General features: G+C 38.7%; 1 protein-coding gene and 2 long non-coding RNA genes across 7 annotated transcripts; 1 reads left to right on the top strand and 2 right to left on the bottom strand.

Moving 5' to 3' along the window:
- Positions 1-1,013: 1,013 nt before the first annotated feature.
- LOC149713003 (uncharacterized) lies at positions 1,014-2,796 on the bottom strand. 4 transcript variants are annotated; one of them, XR_016370412.1, is made up of 5 exons: positions 2,325-2,796; positions 2,001-2,197; positions 1,881-1,919; positions 1,271-1,362; positions 1,014-1,202 (listed from the first exon to the last, which is right to left on the bottom strand). It is a non-coding gene; the product is annotated as an uncharacterized LOC149713003 (long non-coding RNA). The 4 variants fall into 4 exon arrangements; XR_016370411.1 differs by having other exon boundaries at positions 2,001-2,250; positions 2,325-2,566; XR_016370414.1 differs by having other exon boundaries at positions 1,271-1,389; positions 2,001-2,250; positions 2,325-2,558.
- A 1,810-nt stretch (positions 2,797-4,606) lies between these two features.
- On the top strand, positions 4,607-7,742 carry LOC149713002 (uncharacterized). Its single transcript, XR_016370409.1, has 5 exons — positions 4,607-4,736; positions 4,802-4,887; positions 5,536-6,089; positions 7,037-7,105; positions 7,559-7,742. It is a non-coding gene; the product is annotated as an uncharacterized LOC149713002 (long non-coding RNA).
- Positions 7,743-7,814: 72 nt separating this feature from the next.
- Positions 7,815-19,224, bottom strand: LOC149713001 (uncharacterized). 2 transcript variants are annotated; one of them, XM_089845131.1, is made up of 6 exons: positions 18,967-19,224; positions 18,657-18,836; positions 12,426-12,772; positions 11,215-11,596; positions 9,980-10,596; positions 7,815-8,939 (listed from the first exon to the last, which is right to left on the bottom strand). In XM_089845131.1, the coding sequence occupies exons 2-6, from the start codon at positions 18,666-18,668 to the stop codon at positions 8,636-8,638; spliced, it is 1,662 nt and encodes a 553-aa protein (XP_089701257.1). In that variant the 5' UTR covers positions 18,669-18,836; positions 18,967-19,224; the 3' UTR covers positions 7,815-8,635. The 2 variants fall into 2 exon arrangements, with proteins under 2 accessions (XP_089701257.1, XP_089701256.1); XM_089845130.1 differs by lacking the exons at positions 18,657-18,836; positions 18,967-19,224 and adding an exon at positions 17,716-17,871.
- Between the last annotated feature and the right edge of the window lie 3,057 nt (positions 19,225-22,281).

Raw genomic sequence — 22,281 nt, 5'->3', positions numbered from 1 at the left:
CCAATTACCGACCCATAAGACTGACCAATTACCGACCCATAAGACTGACCAATTACCGACCCATAAGACTGACCAATTACCGACCCATAGGCTCACACAGAACATATGAAAATTAATTAATAATATGGCGAACAAACTAATTACTAGGCATGTGCGAGTACTCGAAAAGGTTCGAGTACTCGATCGAGCTTCGAGCCGAGTACTCGGCTCGAAGCTCGATAAGCGATTTTTGAAAAGCTCGATACGTTTTCGAGCCTTGACCCAAAGCTCGATTAAAGCTCGATAGCCAAAATTGAGTTCCCAACCATCTCTCAAAAACCCTGGATGCGCGAAATACTACTTTTTCGATCTGCGCAGGGGTTTATGTAAGCTTAATTCTTATTGGCTTTTGAAATGGTGTGACACAGAACCAGGTCCGATAAATAAGACGACTTTTGATTGGCTCTTATAGTTTGAGTTTGAGTTATTCGTAGCATGAACCATCAATATAGAAAGTTCATGCTCTGTTCGTAGCATGCATGATAAACATGATGCCAGACAAAGAAATTATTTCATCATCCTACGTTAGCCGCGTTGTTGGAGGAAATTGGCGCCATTTTTCCCGCCGAAAACAAGTATCAAATAATCAAACAGTCTTTAGTTTTTTAAAAACTTAAGGCTGTTTGATACTTGTTTTTATTTACTTTCGTGATACTGTCTTAGCAAACTTAGCTTAAGGTTAATGCCAATTAGTTCCTTCTGAAACAAGCTAGAATAATCAAAAGTCGTCTTATCTAAAAAGAAGAACATTCTTAAGGCTCGAAATCCGATTTTTCACTAACTTGAAAGCTCGATAAGGCTCGAAACCCAATTTTTGACTAAACCTTAAAGCTCGAGAGCTCGATAAGAAAATCAAAGCTCGGCTCGAAGCTCGATAAGAAAAATTTTCAAGGCTCAAGCTCGGCTCGAAACTGAAAATTCAGGGCTCGCACACCCCTACTAATTACCACAGGCTCCACAATACTAATAAAACCTTCACAATTGAAATATTTTATTTTAAAAAGGAATTTTTTTTTTTTTTTGGTTTTTTCAATTTGGCGCGGCAATAATTTTTTTTCGCAAATCGGAAATTTTTTGGGTCAGGGCGTGGTTCACTGCCTTAGCCGCCATCTCCTGGGCAGACTGATCTTTCCCCTTTTTCTTGGCGTAGTAGCGAACACTACCTGCAATAATAACAGTTACTATTGTATGATTGATACAAATTTTTAAGCTTTCATTTTTTTAAACTTACTCTTAATAGCCGAAACCTTTTGTGGAGTAAGAGATGGCCTCGCTTCTAACGCCTTAGTTGCCTCGCTTCTAACGCCTTAGTTTTTTTTGAACCTATTTGACGATGTTCCTGTCAAGCTTCTATAATGAAACTCCCCGTTAGATTTATTTGGAACACTTAGGATTGTGCAAAAGAGTTCAATTCATTTACACCTTATAACACTTTGTACATTCTGACATTTCAATATGAATTTGTGAGAAACTGAGAATGACACAAAAGCCTCCCAAAAAAAGCACACACACACCCACACCCACACTTGAAACATTAACATTAAAAATATGGCACAAGCAAAATGGTTTCAATCCACTTTTTTAATCTACAGAGTTTTTGAAAAACTATATGTTAAAGGGAGGGTAAGCGCGTTATGTAGGGGTGGAGCCTTTAATAAGCTTCTCTCTTGCATTTTGATGGAAGATAAAATTCAGAGAGAAGCTTACTATTTTTGACTTGTATATGGATTTAAAAAACAAGTAATTTGATCTAAACAGATCCATGATAATTATGATGTGGAACTCATAATTTTTCCAAAGACCTATTCGCTTTTAAGAATTTAAGAGAAAAAATATCATACTTTTACTGCGCATCTCCTCGTCATCACTAGACATATCATCTGGTAACAATTTAAGAGTTAATTTATTAGAAATTGAGACTATATAGGGAAGTCTACTCTTGTGTGTTAGAAGAAACTTACCGTAATTTACTCTCACTAACCCACCATCTCTCATCATCCCTTGGGGCTCATGATCTCTTATGCCTTTGACTATCTCTTGAGGTTCATTATCACTAATCATCGTTTTACGTTCATCACTAATCATCGTCAATATAACTTATCAAAAATGTCTCGTTCATTTATAATGAATACGTTTCTAAAGGATATCCACCACTTTTCTAAAGGTAAAAACTACTTTTATGTCGTTTTAGAGATTCTACAAATTCAAACTCTGAAAACAAGGGCCAAGGCTTAGCGAGTAGCAGTACTTTAGAAGCTTCAAAAACGTGATAAAGTTGTTCTTACCATTAGAAAATTGCTGAATATCCTTTAGAAACCTATTTGGAGCAAGATTTAATCGGATTTCATGAATTAGTTCCAATAATAACGCTGAAATTGAGTCGAGTTGAGTTTATCGAGCGTTGTAGCGGGCTAAACCTTGACCAGAGAAACGAGCATGGCCATGGAGGAAGGATACGAGCTATGGGCTCTATAGGAGAGCCTGGAGGGGCCAACTAATAGGCGCGCGAGAAGCCAAAAAGGGTCACGGTGGCGCCGCCAGACGGCGAGTAAAGTAACTAAAGTTTTAATAAAAATTCAAAACCATGTCAAGAACAACAAATCGAAACATGTGGTTAATAATTGATTGCATCGCTCCTAACTCCAAAAATAATAAAGGAAATGCTAGAGATTTGTCTTTTTTCCGATTTCCCAAAAATACCTGTTTTTTCACACGTTATAGAGCCATAATTTGTTTGAACTTTAGTTACTTTACTCGCCGTCTGGCGGCGCCACCGTGACCCTTTTTGGCTTCTCGCGCGCCTACTAGTTGGCCTCTCCTATAGAGTCCAATAGAGTTCCCTGTTGGAAACCAATTGGAAATGAAAAGAGTTCCCTGTTGGAAACCAATTGGAAATGAAAAGGACTTTAATTTGAAAACATGACCAATACATGTCCAATAGAGTTCCCTATTGGAAACCTATTGGGAATTAAAAGGAACTTAATTTGAAAACATGACCAATACATGTCCAATAGAGTTCCCTATTGGAAACCTATTGGGAATTAAAAGGAACTTAATTTGAAAACATGACCAATACATGTCCAATAGAGTTCCCTATTGGAAACCTATTGGGAATTAAAAGGAACTTAATTTGAAAACATGCCCAATACATGTCCAATAGAGTTCCCTATTGGAAACCTATTGGGAATTAAAAGGAACTTAATTTGAAAACATGACCAATACATGTCCAATAGAGTTCCCTATTGGAAACCTATTGGGAATTAAAAGGACCTTAATTTGCAAAAATGACCAATACATGTCCAATAGAGTTCCCTATTGGAAACCTATTGGATATGTAATGGTCTTGAAATGGCAAGAAACCCCAATTCATTCCCAATAGAATTTCCAATCGGATGGTTATCGGAATGAAATGGACTTCTATTGGCAGATCATTTCCTATAGGTCGCCAATAGAAATCTTCAAACACCAATAGGATCGAATTTGTCACCGATTGGTTTCCAATCATTTTTTCCACTAGGGTTGTCTGTGTGTGTCCGTCCATTGTTACACTAGTGCGTCGCGTTAGCAGTTAGCCTTGTGTTGATGTGTTAAGAAATCATACAGAACCTTAATATTCCCTTTTTCCATAATATAAAGTGAATATGTGGAAGTATTTTTCGTAATTATGATGCATTTAGTACTTTTGTAGCTTTAAAGCTCTGTTTCATTTTGATATTCCAAAGATTTTTTTTTAATATTGTTATTTGAAATGGCTGTTTATATATTGCTTAAGCTATACTACATCTGTATATAGAATAATCCTTGGGTTAGTGATTTCATGAAGAAAGCTAAGACCTAGATTCCGGCGCGTATAACAAGTTTTATCCGCAATAGGCTTAGTGAAACAAAGAGTAAATAATTGAGGCCTGCGGTGAAGTAAAATTGTGGCTTTGATTTTCGTGTCTGAAATGAAGAGACATCAACGGTTCAGAGTGAGCCGAAAGTTAAATACACTCTTAAATAATAATAATAATAAGGTTAGTAAAAGGGCTAATGGTAAACGGGTATTAACTACAGACTTATTATTCTCTTTATGGTGCGCATTGACTATTAGTGCGTCTAGCTACAATTTAGCTTTGTTGTTATTTAATGTTAACATTCATGTTGGCAAACTAAGAATATTGTTGAGGTGAGACGAGACGATAGTGTTTACACTGCAAACCAGTTGTGAATGTAGCTTTCAGAATATAGGCTAAACAGCTGAAGCGAAGACTTCATTTCCTGTTCTTTTCCCCATTGACTGATTTCCATGTGTCCAAGATTTATCCTTATTGGATGTAAAATGTCGTCTGCTTTACTGTACATTCGCTATGTTTGGAATACTGCTTCAATATTTCGTAAATTTTTACTTCAAAAAAGTGAAATAATTCCATATCTAAGTAAATACGTTTGTAGTAGACCTCTTGACACGGAGAGGTAATATTTTGGTTTTCCCAACTTGTTATAACCTTAGCTTTTTACCTCTCCGAGTGACGTATTTCACGGAGAGGTTCTAATTTCCACGTGTCTGTGTGTGTGTCTGTCTGTTGTTACACCCCACGGGACCGCTTTCGCAGTTGGAAAATCTGAGCGAATGTCTTCTCAATTTCCCGGAAATTTGGAAAATTGTATTCTTCTTACACTGGTTATTACTACATTACCTCTAACATCAAAAATTAGTTTGTCACTCCATTTAACACGCTTATGAAGGTGTATATCGGCCAACTAACATGTTATTTTTCAGAACTTGGTTCAGTAGAAGCGACCCCTACTATATTGTTCAGTTGTCTCTAATACCTGCAGTTGAAAGACGTACTCTGCCGAATCAAGGTGAAGGTTCGGGTTGCGGTTCTTTGTGATAAAAGAAAATGTTCGCCTTAGGCATTGTTGATTTCTGGGGGAACGAGAAGCCGGGTTAGGCAGATTAGATAACAAGTTAAATGTTTTAACCATGATTTTATAAGCACAGTAACGGACTTAGTTTATCAATGAATAAATGACAAGTAGAAATCAATACTCCATTATCATCGTCAGGGTTAAGATGTACGCGGTGATCAGCTAGGGTTACAGGGCTTTCACCAAAACTTTACGCAATTGCGCTATTTCTTATCCCTTATAAGGAGTCGACCAACTTATATACCCTGATTTTAATTGTTAAAGAAGCATACGCTTGAATTTAAACGTCAAAATAGCTATGTTTAAAATTATTTTAGGAATAACGTTTCTTAAAACAACTTAACTAGAGTTAAGGGAAATTACTGGCGATTAAAATAATTAATATCAGTTATATTTATTTTATTATATAACTTGTTTTATATTCCATGAAATCGAAGATCGAGGCAATTTAGCATCTCGGGCATATTCATAAATAGCTTCGCTTTTATGACTTTGCGCTATTTAACCTATTTAAAATGAACATTACGCGTAAATGGCGTAACGATTAAGGGATTAAGTGTCTAATTGCTTATTCGATATTAGACTAGGTCACACTCAAGAAGAGGGTGATTAACGGCGTTGCCATGGAGACTGGACCATTAAATGACTACGTACTCGCTAGCTCGATAACAGCTATGATGATGTGTTTGAAGCGTTGCCATGCGGTTTTGAAAGTAATTTGGCAGTCGGGACAAACTTTGAAGTTTAATCACTCGAAAGAGCGCTCTAAAACTCTCGAGAGACAAGAACACTCATTTTCGTTTCATTGTGTTCAGGGTTCTTAGCACATTCTGAGCGAAAGTTTATACTAATGTCAAGAAAGGCGATGAAATTTTGAAAGGGAAATCGTAAAAAAAAAAAATACAATCAAGTGCCTTAGTTACATAATCCTCGTTGAGAAACTTAATTATAACTTTAAAGCAGAGCGTGGGTCACGTGGATACACTAGAAGGTGACTTTGATTGCGAAATCTAGTTTTGGCTTGCCGAAAGCAGGAGGCATTTGTGGACGGGATTTATAAGTGCATGCATTTATCCCGTGCACTAAGACTTAAAACAACAGGACTCCTCTCCATGACGTCATCGTCACCCGGAGAGGTAAAAATTTATATGAAAACTTGGCGACAAACTAACGTAGAACGTTTGGGAAAGACCGTTATGGTGGAGTTAATTGTATCATTTGTCCAGTCGCGCCATTTGACCGGACATGATTCCTTGATGGACCTGAACCCGTCTTTCAACTCAGACCAACTAACCATGTATAGCAACTGAATAGGGAGCTAGGTTCACTTAGAGCAACGCCTGACACTAGCGCCGTAGTGTGTCGCGAGTTTATCACCAAACCTTATATAAAATCGGCAATAAATTGCGGTCGGGAGACACGTGAGGGCGCGTGCTACGCATTGACCATTTGCTTTCTCTGACCATGGTTAGGTGCATGGTCTGAGCTTTGAAGACACGCATTCTTCGGCATCAACGTCTCCGCTTTCATGGTCATTTTCCGCGTTTGTATCTTGACAGCGTTCGGACGAAATATTTATATTGAAAATCCCCGACTTTTCCAGTTTATTCCTGACGAAATTTCGCCAATATCCCTGACCACCATTTTAAGTACAAATGTGGTCACCCCGCGTCATGCGTTTAGAAATTTCCTCTCCAATTAACTCTCTTTGCTTTTTTAACCTTCTATTCCAACACTGTTTTCTTCGCTGACATAAACACCTCACAATTCCTTCCCCCAAAATGGCTCCAAGCAAATAAATATTATTCCTACCTCGTGTGACGTCACAACCGTTGAGTTTAGTTGCCACATTATAACGTGGGTTAGAATGGCGTAATGGAGTGCGATTCTTTTTGGGCAGCGCCTCGCTAGCGCCACGCCGCGACCAATATTGAAACTTTTTCGACTCAAACCATAGCCGTAACATAAGGCTTAAGAGTCGAAAAGTTTCGGGACTCTCCCGCTAGGGGCGATGCCATTAGAAAAACGGGGGTTTTAGCTGCTTATCTCTGTTTAATGGTCTCAGATTAGAAATAATTTTCAGATCATCAAATTGCTTTCCTAATTACTTTTAGGCCACAAGCTAAATGTCAATGTTAAAGGAAAAGTTCAGGTAACATAACTGATTATACCTTAATAAAAAGAACGGCCTTTTTCTAAAAATAAAAGGAATTCAATATTGAAAAGAAATAAATAATCTCTTATTGCAATATGATAATTAGTACATTTAATTAGTCTTAAAAATAATCAAGGACTACTGCGCCACTCGCCATTTTTTTATTGGCGTCTGTTAAATCGAACCACTTACCTCTAAAGGCATTGGTTGAATTCTCCCTGGCTGAGAGACGCCACAAAACCAATGGCGGGTGGAGCAAAAGTCCTTGAATATTTTTAAGACTAATTAAATGTACTAATTATCATATTGTAATAAGAGATCATTTATTTCATTTTAATATTTAATTCCTTACATGTTTAGCCTAGGTAAAGGCCGTTCTTTTAATTAAAGGTACTGTATCACCGCTATTTTTTCAAAAGTACAACTTACTAGTTCCTTCTTTTGTATTAGATGGCGCCACCCTAGAAATGGAACCTTTCAAAGTTGTCATGATCGCATGATTTGTTGAATGCATTTTCTACCCGGCCAATGTTGGCCAGATTTAGGGATAGCTCATTTAAAAAAAAAGGGTTGAGGGAAATTTTTGTGAGGAAATTTGAAGCGTTCTTGGTCCAAAATTGGGTGATACAGTACCTTTAAGGCATAATCAGTTATGTTACCTGAACTTTACCATTAAAAATATTGTTTAAAAAAAGTCCACACTTAATAGGAACAAATTGGACAATAGCCACTTATTTATTGGAACGTCTAGCGCTTCTGAGCGCCTGTTACAAGAAATGTTCACAACTTCAATGAAATTCTCCGACTTTGTTCAAATGTTTAAATATCCAACTGCACTCGCCTATTTTGAAATTTCGTGACTCTCCCAAGTTTTTTGCTGTCCAATGGCTTCCAGCTTGAAGCCACCATTTATAGTTCAATACAGATTACAATTTTACAAGAAATGTTCGCAACCTCAATGAAATTCTTAGACTTTGTTCAAATGTTCAAATATATCCCGCACTCTATTTTGAAATTTCAAGTGACTCTCCCGATGGCTTCAGGCTTGAAGCCACCATTTATAGTTCAATACAGATTACAATTTTACAAGAAATGTTCGCAACCTCAATGAAATTCTTAGACTTTGTTCAAATGTTCAAATATATCCCGCGCACTATTTTGAAATTTCAAGTGACTCTCCCGATGGCTTCCGGCTTGAAGCCACCATTTATAGTTCAATACAGATTAGAATTTTACAAGAAATGTTCACAACCTCAATGAAAATCTCCGACTTTGTTCAAATGTTCAAATATTCCGCACTCTATTTTGAAATTTCAAGTGACTCGCCCAATTTTTTGCTGTCCAATGGCTTCCGGCTTGAAGCCACCATTTATAAGTAAATACAGATTAGAATTTTACAAGAAATGTTCGCAACTTTAATGAAAATCTCCGACTTTGTTCAAATGTTCAAAATATCTCGCACTCTATTTTGAAATTTCAAGCGATGGCTTCACGCTTGAAGCCACCATTTATAGTTCAATACACTTCTTAACTTTCCTCTTGGTCACTAGATTGTTCGCTATCACATTGGTCACTTGCTTCACTGTCCTCGGCCTCGTCGTCGTCGTCGTTGTCTTTCTCACAGGAGGTCAGTTCTAGTCTTTTAACCAAGCGTTGAATCTTTCGCTTCAAGTTGGCTTCCGTCCTGCGCATATCCTTGACTTTGTCGATCAATTCCTCTTTCGTGTAACTTCGAATCTTCTTCGTTTGAAGTTTGGGGCGACGCGAAACCAAGGAGTAAACGGAGTTGCGCAATTTCGCGCAAGCCACGCAAATTTTGCGTTCCGTTAACCTGCAATAAAAGGTTGATTATCAAAGCAGAGGGCGGCTCCGTCGCTGCTGCCCCTTAAAGGGACTGTAAAGATGACATGGGCGAGTGGGTAAAAATTGTTTGAAATACGTCAGAGGCACCACGTGACCGAGGAGAGGCGTGGGTGGTTCAAAGAAGATTAGTTCGTTTTATTCCGAAAATTACCACTTCATGGAATTGGCGCTGCAATCTGGCGAAAAACAACCTTGACTAGATGTTAACTAGTCCCACTCCACGAGGAGCCTTTGTATCTTGGCATCACGTGATGTCTGTGACGTATTTCAAATAATTTTTACCCACCCGCCCATACCTTCTTCGCAGTCCCTTTAAAGATGCTTTTTCTTTTACGCAGTGGCTAAGCTGGGTACAGGCTAGTGTTTAGCCAAAGACAGGAACCAATCAGACCAGGTTCCTGCCTTTGGCAATATAAAATTCGTGTCCAGAAGGTCAGCCGGAATACTAGGGGCGGTAATAGGGACCCGACTGAGTCACTGAGCTGCATGCTGCTTCCGCCATTGTGAAAAGTGACAAAAGCTAAACTAATCGACGTCCCACCCTTCCTATTGTCTGTGATTGGTGCTTTTCTCGGGAAGACGCGAAATTCTTAGCCTACGTGCAAGAATTATAATTAAATTGCATCTTCGCGAGGTGAGGACGCAAAGTAGCGAAAAACCAATGTGGACAGAAGCCCGATCAAGCAAACAAGCAACGCGCAACAGTCTGGGAAATAGCAGTGCACTTCCTCTGGTCCAAAACCAGTTTATTAATTGCTTGGACTAGTTTTTAATTCAAGAACTGGGGGTCACTGGTCCTCGAGGCCAGTTTATTAATTGCAAATCTATAGGAGAACAAAGGCTGGGACCAGTCCGGGCAACAGTTTATTATTTCGGGCACTACGGGGGGGGGGGGGGGTCACTGGTCCCAAGGACTAGTTTAAAAAATATCCTTATTTCCCAGACTGACGCGCAATATGTGTCACTCAGGACAGGCCTTAAGAAGGGTAGAAGCGAAATTTGACAAACCTTTGACAATTTTCATCGTGTTGAGCTCGTGTTACGGCGCTATAAAAACCCCGTTTACTTTCTATCAAATACTGAATGATATCGACTTCGGGATTTCCTCGGCAAATATTTAAACGATTCAGGCCTTTCAATACAACGTATAGGGCGTTCACGTTCTCAATGTTTTCGGGAAAGACGATGGCCGGGTGTGGCGTGGCGATATCCCGTCCTAAAACGCTGACTCGGAGCGCGCAGTCCAGTTCAACGATGACGCTGATGACCGGCACGATTTCGTTGGTTTCGCGGTTAATTCGCAAGAGTTGAACCATGTTAAATGAACTGAGGGAAGAGAACCAACCAATCTCCATCAAGGCGCGCCATTCGGCAGTGGACAGAAAGACTTTTATGTTCGCTTTGAGTATGGCCCCGGGATTAGCTTCGATATTCGGTTCGGCGGCCGCAGGAGCTTCGATATTGGGTTCGGCGGCCACGGGATCTTCAACAATGGGTTCGGGGGCCTCGGGAGGTGGCGCCAATGTGGCGCCGGGTGAAGGAGAGCGCCTGGCAAGCGTGGAATTACTACGAGACGCCCGTTTCGTAGGCTTTACTATTTTGAAAGTCGAAGTTTCACGAGGTTGCTAGAAATGAATGAATGAAATTCGTAATTTAATTAAGTTTGGAGCGCGGAGGACCTTTTAAATTAGCCTTATTCCTGATCAGCGCCACCTACCCATAGCGGTGGTGACTTTGAGAACTACTGTAATGGGCAAGCCAACCACTCCAGGAGTCCAGATGTCGCTAAAAATCTGGTGACGTCACTGACCAAAAATTAGCCCGCTTTATTTTATTTAAAGGGGCACGCCAAGGCTTAGCCAGTTTAAAAGCTCCAACAACTCCGTGAAATAAGTTTTTACCTTTAGGTAAGTGTTGGATATCGTCAAGAAAGAAGTTTGGAGCTCGATTTAGTCCCTATTTCGTAATTTAATTCAAGTAATGACGTTCAAATTAACTTCAACAAGCTTTAAAGCCGCGGGCTAATTTTTGTTCAGACCCCGGGCCGACAGTACCCGTTAGTGACGTCACCAGATTTTTAGCGACATCTGGAGTGGTTGGCTTGCCGATTACAGTAGTTCTCAAAGTCGCCGCCGCTATGGCTAGGTGGCGCTGATCGGGAATAAGGCTAATTTGTTTAAAGCTGTTATTGGTGAAAAAAATGACCCATAACAGAATGGTAGCGATATCTTTACGATACCTACCAACGAACGTAACTTCTTGGTCATGAACTTATTAGCGACGGTGATATTTTCAATTGGCATCATGATGGTTTCCTCCTCCTGAACGCGTTTCACTCGTTCGCGAATGACCGTCTTGGGTTTAGGTGGGGGTTCAACGCATTCTAAGATCTCGTTGGTTGTTGTATTACCTTCAACCTGTCCCAATATTTCACCCGTCACACTGGCCACGGCCACGTCTTCTTCCCTCAAGACGCTGGCCCCGATATCTTCGCTTTCCGTCAGGGTGGTGTACTCGACGACCTGCATGGGTTCCCCGTCCAAGATGACGACAGTTTGAGCTTCAAATTGAATGGCGTTTTCGGCATCAACTTCAATGACGTATCCTCCGTCCAAGTTCATCATACTAGCATGGATAAAGAATGCGCGTGAGGTTGAAATTTGTTTTCACGCTATAGGATAGGCAGCTCCCTATCTCGGACGACAGCTTATTCTTTATATATACTCAGTAACAACATCGGTTGTCAGCACGCGTAAAGGTAGGTCTCTATGTACGTACTGACAAAGGACGAAAAACAGGACTTAAAATATCCGCGAGTTTTTCTCTTTAGCTCAAGTGCATGCACGGACCTCTAGGCCTTAGTTTCAAATACGTGTGAAATTGCCTACAGACTACTACACGTATTTGAAACTAAGGCCTAGAGGTCCGTGCACTCGAGCTAAAAAAAATCGCGGATATTTTAAATCCTGAAGATCCTGAAGTTTTTGGTCTCTTGACAGCACGTTCAAAGCTAAGTTGCATAGAGACCTAGCATTGTGCGTGCTTACAACCGATGTTGTAGGTCTCTATGCAACTTAGCTTTGTGCGTGCTAACAAGAGACAAAAAGCTTCAGGATCTTCAGGATTTAAAATATCCGCGAGTTTTTTATCTCGAGTGCACCGACCTCTAGGCCTTAGTTCAAATACGTGTAGTAGGCTGTACTAGGCAATTTCACACGTATTTGAAACTAAGGCCTAGAGGTCCGTGCACTCGAGCTTATATAACTCGCGGATATTTTAAATCCTGAAGATCCTGAAGGTTGTCGTTTCTTGTCAGCACGTACAAAGCTAAGTTGCATAGAGACCTCGGTTTGCGCGTGCTGACAACCGATGTTGTAACAGTGTATATACAGAATAAGCTGTTGTCCGAGATAGGGAGTTGCCTATCCTATCGAGTGAAAACAAATTTCCTCACGCGCATTCTTTGTCAATCGAACTAGACTGGACCGTTTCAACCGCTTCTTGTATCTCGGCGTCATTGTAACGGACGATAACGTTGTCAGTCTCGTTGATGGCGTTTTGTTGGACAGCTTGACTTAAAATGTCATCGCTTGAGCCGCCGATTGAGCGGGCGATTTGTTGAACGGCTCGATGTTCCTCAGTTAAATTATTATTTCTGACGCTGGTTTTAGTTTGCGGCGATTTTTTGGAAGGTGTTTGCGGCGGTTTACGCTTGCGCAATTGCGTCGAGAATGATTTGGCTACGGCATCAACGTCAAACGAGCTAGCTTCCGAGATGCTGATGGTACCAGCAGGCGTGATCTGCCATTATGGTCATTTGAATTTTCATTATTACTAACGTAACGACAATAAGTAAGACATGCACTGTTCCAGTGTGGGAAATAAGGCGGTGACACAGGGAAAATGACCAGATTAAGAATTTAATCGGGGAGGGGCTCAGTGGTCCACGGTACCACTAAGAAAATTCAAGGGTAACCTGCAGAGTCCAGACACTAAAGGGTATGCGAATTTACAATTTCATATCATATTTTAGCACGAAAGTGGTATTATGTTACACTTTCGAGTCTCTACTTTCAAAATATCAAGTTTTTAAATATAAGTGAACCAAATTTTCTATTTTTAAAATCCATTGGAAAATCACGAAAACTCAGTAACAATATATCAATAATTGTGTCTTCTCGAGATTGTTTGCCCGTTTGATGACATCACTATGACGTGGGAGGGGGGAAAGCGCGGGAATCCTATAGGCGGCGTCTCGAGCTTCTCGCCAGCCTAAACTCTGGGTCTGATCGATAGCAGAGAGAGTGGCACCATCTCGCGTGAAAAAATATATCTGTGACGTCACCCAAGGGGAAACGTTTTATCCTAAATTCTTAAAAAGCGGATTTCATATGAAGCATTTTCAAATGCATATTGCGGCCAATTAACCAGAAATCGGAGAATTAAAAGCTTGATATTTTTGAATTCACAGAAATTAATTCCATATTTTGTTATAAAAATCAGAGGTTTTTCAAACGAAGCTTCTCATTCCCAGATAATCTCAAATATTTTAATTATCCACTTCTTTAGCTTGGCAGACGACGTGCTGTGGTCAATGAATGGTCGTGGACCAGTTTATCGATTCTAGGCCGGGGGGGGGGGGTCATAGGCAAATGTCCAGTTTAAAAAAATCTCCACACTCCACTGTTTGATTTTTTGCGAAACGTTCTTAAGGTTGGGGGTTGATTGGGTGAAGCCGGTTACAGGGAAAAGATTATCCCCTCACCCTACACGGGGTTCACTGCTTTTAATTACAACAGCTGCTTTTCATTGGCAACTAATAATTTAACCCCAGAAAAAAGGTACAGCAAATGTAGCTAGGGGGAATAGTTTAACAGAAGCCTTAGAGTGACGTCCCATAGAACCAAAATGGTACCAAATATGGCCGCCCACTGCCAAAGCTAAGCCCGTGACGTTTTACCTAGGCACTGCCGTCACAACTGAGATGGCTCTACTCAATGCACCCCAACAAGCCTTGCGCCCGGAAGCCAGTGCCCCCTCGCCCCTTCCCCTTTAATCCGGCCCTGTAAAGGGGGAATGAAATGGTCTGACAACCATTATTTCGGTACAAGGGGCAGGGCATGCACCTTGGCAAATAGTTAAGCGCTAATAGAGTAATGATGGCAGGTGATTCAGTAACCTTGTGCACTCCAAACGTTGATTCCGATGTTGGGAAGAATCGTGTTACAATTACAGGTACATTTCTCTCTAAGTATGGGATAGTAGGGAATGTTTTAGTAGGATAGTAGTATTTTTCCTAGACTGAAAATCTAAACCAACGATGGAGAAATATTTTGACTACTCATGAGGGGGTAATTGAAATACCGAGTAATCACGGTTTCCTGTTCAAATACCATTCCGCAGTTTTATTAGCGAAGACTGCAATATTCATGGCAAGTTTCCGCCTTGAGTATTACCTTACAGGTATAAACTCCCTCTTTCACTGGGGCATTTCTTACATGTAGAAATTTACTTCCCCTGGGGGTAGGAAAGTTAGAGCCCCCCCGCACGAAAGGTTTTTGGCGCCATCTAGCGGCCTAATTTTCATCCCATCGACACTAATGTTAAACAATTGTATTTGAAAATGTACTTTAGGTACTGAAGACTTAAAAATGTACCGAAAAAGTACAATTGTACTACTCAAGAGCATCACTACTAGCTACTACTCAACCGAGGGACTACTATAGTGCAGACATTTATTTAGATTTCGTCTGCTTTTCACATTTAAAAAAGGTGTGATGCAAGGCTTAGCAACGCTCAAGCTTGGTGCAACAATTCTAACATTTAATTAAGGGAAAATAGTGTTGTTTTGAAAGCTTTAAAAGTGACTATAGTGTGAAAAAAAACCCCACCAAGAGGTGGCAGCACTATATGACGTGCATGGGTACAGCGCCTTTACCCCTCCAGTGTAACCGTTCCCTCTTCAAAAGGAAAACGGCCTTTAAAATAGGAATGACCCAAAAAGGGTCAGACCATTTCATTCTCCTTCTAACACACTTTCATTAACGCATTTCAAGAGTAGTGTTGTTATGTTACAAGGGCGATAAAATGCCAAGGCTTGATACTAAAGGTCACCTAAGGCCTGATGGCACGGTCTTGACCTGCCCCCCCGGGGGGGGGGTTGGCGCAAGGCGTGATGGGGTTTGCAGCTGAAAGCAGACCGCCTTACCAACCAACCTCCAAGATGGTAAATTAAATTTTGAAGAGCAAGCTTTAACAAATCTTTCTAGGCTTAATTTAAATAGTTGATAATGGTAGGATTGCACTTTACGTGACCCACCCAACTAACAATGGTTTCTAGTTAATTGGACCATGAGGAGTCCGAAAAAAATAGTTAAAAAATTATTTGGCCGCCGCAAGTTGGTCAAAAAATTTTTGAAAATTTTAAAATCCATGCACTTACCGCCATTGAAGCCGCTATCCGCTTAACGCATTCTGCACTCAATTTTGCAAAATAAGCCGAGGAGGTCTGTGAAAAATTGCCGGACTCGCGCCGGAGTTTTATAGCTATGGATTTTTTTAAGCTTACGGAAACATTTATTTCTGATAAAAGGAGGGAAATATAAATGCGAGAAAAACTGAAATGTTTTGGGAAAATCGTTGAATTTTTTGGGAATTCAATAATTGATAACGGTAAATTTTGAAAAAAAAACCGTCAAATTATTCGGGATTTTTTTAATTCACTCAACATTATTTTTGGGAAAATGTGTCAAATCCTTGGTAAATATGATTTTTTGTAAAAAAAAATTTAAATAAAAGGCGTAGAGAAAAGGTGTCAAAATATAGGGAAATTACCAAATGTCAACGTCAATATTTCAGAAAAGGAGTCTAGTTTTTTTGCAACTATATTTTGGGAAAGGCGACAAATTATTGAGAAAGAACCAAATGTCAACATCAATATTTTGGAAAAGGCGTCAATTTATTTCAACAATATTTCGGAAAAGGCGGCAAATTATTGGGCAGTTAGCAAATGTCAACATCAATATATATGAGGCGTCAATTTATTTCAACTATATTTTGTAAAAGGCGTCAATTTATTTCAACTATATTTTGGAAAAGGCGTCAATTTATTTCAACTATATTTTGGAAAAGGCGTCAATTTATTTCAACTATATTTTGGAAAAGGCGTCAATTTATTTCAACTATATTTTGGAAAAGGCGTCAATTTATTTCAACTATATTTTGGAAAAGGCGTCAATTTATTTCAACTATATTTTGGAAAAGGCGTCAATTTATTTCAACTATATTTTGGAAAAGGCGTCAATTTATTTCAACTATATTTTGGAAAAGGCGTCAATTTATTTCAACTATATTTTGGAAAAGGCGTCAATTTATTTCAACTATATTTTGGTCAATTTATTTCAACTATATTTTGGTCAATTTATTTCAACTATATTTTGGTCAATTTATTTCAACTATATTTCGGAAAAGGCGTCAATTTATTTCAACTATATTTTGGAAAAGGCGTCAATTTATTTCAACTATATTTTGGAAAAGGCGTCAATTTATTTCAACTATATTTTGGAAAAGGCGTCAATTTATTTCAACTATATTTTAATAATAATAATAATAATAATAATAATAATAATCTAAGCTTGGTCTAGGAAAAGGCGTCAATTTATTTCAATTATATTTTGAAAAAGGCGTCAATTTATTTCAATATTTTGAAAAAGGCGTCAATTTATTTCAATATTTTGGAAAAGGCGTCTAGTTATTTCAGCAATATTTTGGAAAAGGCGACAAACTATTGGTCAATTATCAAACGTCAACATCAATATTTTGGAAGTCATTGCAACTATATTTTGGAAAGAGTGCCTATTTTTCGGCAATTTGATAAATGTAAACACCTTTTCCAAAATATCGTCCTTTACATTTACCAAATTCGGGAATAATTTGATGCCTTTTCCAAAGTATCGTCCTTCACATTTATCAAATTCCCGAATAATTTGGCACCTTTTCCAAAATATCGTCATTCACATTTATCAAACACCCAAATAATTTGACACCTTTTCCAAAATAACGTCCTCCAGATTTATCAAATTCAGATTAATTTGACACCTTTTCCAAAATATCATCCTTCACATTTATCAAACAACCAAATAATTTGACACCTTTTACAAAATAACGTCCTCCAGATTTATCAAATTCAGATTAATTTGACACCTTTTTCCATGATATCGTCCTTCACATTTATCAAATTCCCGAATAATTTGACACCTTTTCCAAAATATTGTCCTTCAGATTTATCAAATTCAAGAATAATTTGACGGCATTTACCAAAATTTACCGTTATCATTTATCGAATTCCCCAAAAATTCAACGATTTTTCCAAAAAATAGCAGTTTTCTCGCATTATATTTCCGTCCATTTATCAGAAATTAACAGTTTCAGTAAGCTTAAAAATTCCATAGCTATATCTCCGGCGCGAGTACGTAAATGTTTCCGGCGCGAGTACGTCAATTTTTCTCATTCCCTCGGCTTATTTTGCAAGATTGAGTGCAGAATGCGTTAAGCGGATAGCGGCTTCAATGAGGGTAAGTGAGTGGATTTTGAAATTTTCAAAAATTTTTTTAACCAACTTGCGGCGGCCAAATAATTTTTTAACTATTTTTTTCGGACTCCCCACAGTCTAATTAACTAGAAACCATTGTTAGTTGGGTGGGTCACGTAAAGTGCAATCCTACCTTGATAATTTTATTACGTACGCTTCCAATGACAAGTTTTGAATTATTACGCGTGTTATTCATCTTTGCGTTGACAACATGATCAGAACACAACAAAAATCACAATAATAACAAGAGCAGAATCAGTAGCAGACGACGTTGAAGAAAGTTGTTATACTGCCGGGCTCAGGCTTGGAAATAAGGTTTATTTCTGAACTAGTCCTCCGGACCAGTGACCCCTGATGTCTTAAATATGAAACTGGTCCCGGGACCAGTGACCCCTGATGTCTTAAATATGAAACTGGTCCCGGGACCAGTGACCCTTCCCCTATTTATTTTTCTACTGGTCCCAGGACTTGTGGTCGTTCTGTCTTCAAAAAAAATCTCTCTCGGCTTAGGGTTGTATACACAACTGGACTCCTGGAGTCGAAATTTATGTTAAAATGAAAATAATTAAAGAGGTCCCCATATCATTTTTTAATAAAAGTAGGAATTAATAAACTAGTCATTGGGACCAGTGACCCTCACGTTTTGAATAAAAAAAGTGGTCCAAGCTATTAATAAACTGGTTTTTGACCTGTAAACCTGTCTTATTTCCTAGCCTGGCCGGGCTCGACATAGGGGATAAGGCACTAGTCAAGGCATTTGACCCCAGACTGTGGGGCCTTCAGTCTGCCACCATGGAGTAGAATTCTGGGAGACATAAATATGTTGAATCAAATTTTAGAGGGATTTTCGTTGTATATCAAAAAGAAATCTTCTTAAAAACTGCCGATGGAAAGTCACACAGGTTTTTAATATGCAAACAGAGTGCATTGTAGACTAGAGATAGGAGTAAACTTCAAAGGTTTTTAATATCTCGGAGTGGACCTTGTCGGACGCTACTAATTTGCATAAGTTTACGGCAAACCAATTTTTTTGCAAAAGGCCGCCATTTTCAAAAGTTTGCTTCCAAAATACTAATTTGCATAAATTCTACAAACTTTTTCTTGCATACGGCCAGTATTTTCAATAGTTTGCAGCCAATATACTAATTTGCATAAAATTCACCAGCAAACTTCTCCATGCATAAGGCCGCTAATTTCAAAAGTTTGCTACAAGAATACTGATTTCCATAAATTTAGCGAAAACTCGATGAAACTCATGGTTTTTTTCAAGGAAACCTATTAACAGAAGGGAATAAGAGAGAAGGGACACACTTTATATCTCCATAATGCTTTACACTCGTAACAACAGTCTTACCATGGATGTACTAATAACTATCGTTATTAGTACATCCATGGTCTTACCAACCTCAAATCAACTACCCTTCACTTATTGGCTATCTAACTTCTGTCTTAGCTGTGACGTCACATAAGAGGGTGACGTCTCGGTTGACGAAAAAAAAGTAGTTTTGTTTACAACTTTACATTGAAGGAGATAAAAATGGCCGAATTTCATGTTGATAAACGAAATCAAACTGTGCAATTAATTTAGATACACGGGAATTGAGAACATACCAAAATCAGATAATTTGAAGGTATTAAATAGATGAAAACTAATTATTCTGAATTAATAATAAAAAATAGAAATTAGTTTCAATAAAATACATACTTGAGGTTATAATTACACAAGAACGAAACATCGACAGCCCTAAGCCTTTGAAGAATAAAAATCTAGCAGACAAATAGGCCGCCTGACACCGCGGAGAACTTAAAGAACTATTTTTGCAGTAAATTGGTTAAAAGCTGTGTACTTGCGCAAGGTTTTCGCGGTTTTCTTGAGGTTGGTCGGACCATAGCCCACTTGATCACGCACGCTGGCTGCACGCGCTCTAGAAGCCCGTCCAAACAATTTTTTTTACATGTTAACTCGCGAATACGGCGCGTCACATAGGTTCGGTCTAAACTTTCAAACCCGTCTGGTTTTAACATGGGCCTCTATGGGAGGGGACCAGTTTTTTCAACGTTTTTGACAATATTAGTGCATCTACTGGTTCAAATCTCTTGAATTTTTAATGAGACGTGTATTGAAAGGTTTGATATTATCCTGTAAAATTTAAAGTCTTCAGCTATAATAGTTTTTTTTATAAAAAATAAAAATCATCACATAGTAGAGAAATAAATCCTTCAATTTCTCTACTATGTGATGATTTTTATTTTTTATAAAAAAAACTATTATAGCTGAAGACTTTAAATTTTACAGGATAATATCAAACCTTTCAATACACGTCTCATTAAAAATTCAAGAGATTTGAACCAGTAGATGCACTAATATTGTCAAAAACGTTGATAAAACTCGTCCCCTCCCATAGACGGCCCTGTTAAAACCAGACGGGTTTGAATTTTAGACCGAACCTATGTTATTCTCATTTTTAGGGTCGATTGAGCGGGCTTCTATAGCGCGTGCAGCCAGCGTGATCAAGTGGGCTATGGTCGGACTCTCGTTACCAAAGCAGGCTTTAATGTCTCCCTTCTCCCTTATTCCCTTCTGTTTTACGTAAAACATTTTTTACCCGAGGGGTCGGACGTTTTGGAAAAAGTGTACGGGATTTCGAAATCCAATTTGATTTCTTCGGATTTCGTTTGATTTCGACGGATTTCATCGGATTTCATTTGATTTCATCGGATTTCGTCGGATTTTTGTTTGATTTCAGAATTCGATAAAATCCGTGATTTCGTCGGATTTTGCTATTTTTACCGTGTTTTCGACGGATTTTGCGATATTTCCCTTGATTTCTTTGATTTTTGAGGTTTTTCGCGTGATTTCCTCGGATTTTGAAATTTTCCCCATGATTTCGTGATTTCTTTTGATTTTGGATTTCGTGAATTTTGTAATGGATTTCACTACTGATTTTGTGATTTCTATGTTGATTTCGTGATTTTTTAACTGATTTTATGATTTCTTTACTGATTTTGTGATTTCGTTGCTGATTTCGGATTTTTTTATTTGATTTCGAAATCAGCATTGATTTCGGATTTCTTAAGTTGGATTTCACGGGTAGCGTACGGGATTTCATGAATGACCGACCTCTCGTTTTTACCTCTCCGCATGACGACGAAGTCACGGAGAGGTATTACACTGGACGTGTCTATGCGTGTGTGTCTGTCACCGCGTTCGCGTCGGAACAAACGTATTGGCAATAACAAGACCGCGTTCGCAGTTCACAAAAAAGCAACGTTGGCTTTTACCCTCATTATCATCGTTATTGTTAAGATGCACGCGGCGATCGGCTAGGGCTATGGCTAGGATTACGAGAAAAGTCTAGCCTCCCAATGGCAGGGCTTTCACCGAAGGTTCAGGCAATTCCGGTTTTTCTTATCATTTACCGTGAATCGCTTTATATACCCTAAATTTCCAAAAATTGTGAAAAAGGTGTTCGATTGAAGTCAAACGTTAACATTAGCTATGTTTAAAATGATTTTAGGAATAACGCTTCTTTAAACGACTTAACTAGTACTATGGTAAACTACTGACGGTTAAAAATAATTAATATCAATTATATTTGTTCAATTATTTAAGATAACCCTCGTCTCGACCGGAGAGGTTTATTCTGCTTTCCCAACTTTTTATAATTAGCGACCGCCCGAGTAGAAACACGCGAGGTCACGTGGTGTTTTGTAGGGATGCACCGATATATCGACCTATATTTTTCATATCGGTATCGGCCAATATCGGCTTCACGTAAACCGATATTTTCGGGAAAAACTTTACAAGTTATAAGGTACTCAAAGAATACTAACTGAAACACATCACAAATTCATTCCCACAATTTAACATTTCCCTTTAAATATGCAAGGTTTTCCACAATCTCCGTTTTATTCCGTTGTTCACGACTATGAGTAAGTAATTTCCCTAGTTTCCCAAACCTCCCACAAACAATCGAAGTCGACACTGACGCTCTCTACCACATTAAAGCAAAGAGATATGACACATGTCTCTAATAAAACAAAGTTAAAAGGTAAATGGTCCTCAAAATGATGATTCTACTCATGGAAACGATATTCATGGAGAAATATTTTTTATGGGCCGATATATCGGCTATACCCATATCGGTGCATCCCTAGTGTTTTGGGGGTTTAATTGGTTAGAGTTCCCAATAGAGTGCTGTCAGAAGCGCCCGTGTGACGTGACCCATGCTGTTTTCCCATAAAGAAAAAACGGTAACTGTCATGGCCGCCCATTGCTAAAGGCAGACTCGTGACGTTTAACCTTGGACCTGACGTCACAACTGACAGCACTCTATGGCGGTTAAGAAATCAACAAGATGGACTCGGCCATATTAGAGTTTTGCGTGGTCTCTAGTGACTAGAATTTGTATTATAAAATTTCTTATTCATATATATATATATATATATTATTTATACTTTTCTTTTGAATATCAAATATAATTCCGATTACGAATAAAATCAATCTAGAATGATTATGGTTTATGAAATAAGTAATTAACATATTCCGACTGTTTCAAAATCATCTTTAACTGTACGGCTCCTACAGTGTTAATTCTTAATTTAGCATTCGGTCAAGTGAAAGCGCCTCAAATTATAATTTAGTGTAAATGGTGGTAAACGAAAGTCAACTTAACATACCCATCATTGATTGCATCTTGGGTTAAATCACTATATTCGA

This window comes from Phalangium opilio, unplaced genomic scaffold (assembly GCF_054372755.1).
Source record: "Phalangium opilio isolate 3A_F unplaced genomic scaffold, DU_Popi_V2 ptg000009l_1, whole genome shotgun sequence".
NCBI lineage: Eukaryota > Metazoa > Arthropoda > Arachnida > Opiliones > Phalangiidae > Phalangium > Phalangium opilio.
This window is presented reverse-complemented; position numbering and strand designations above follow the sequence as displayed.

Excerpts from the sequence above, each read along its gene's own strand:
- LOC149713001 (XM_089845130.1), bottom strand. The coding sequence starts at position 17,757 with ATGAATAACACGCGTAATAATTCAAAACTTGTCATTGGAAGC. Across the intron at positions 10,597-11,214 it reads CCAAGAAGTTACGTTCGTTG|CAACCTCGTGAAACTTCGAC; the intron begins GTAGGTATCGTA and ends ATTCATTTCTAG. Across the intron at positions 8,940-9,979 it reads CACGATGAAAATTGTCAAAG|GTTAACGGAACGCAAAATTT; the intron begins GTTTGTCAAATT and ends CTTTTATTGCAG.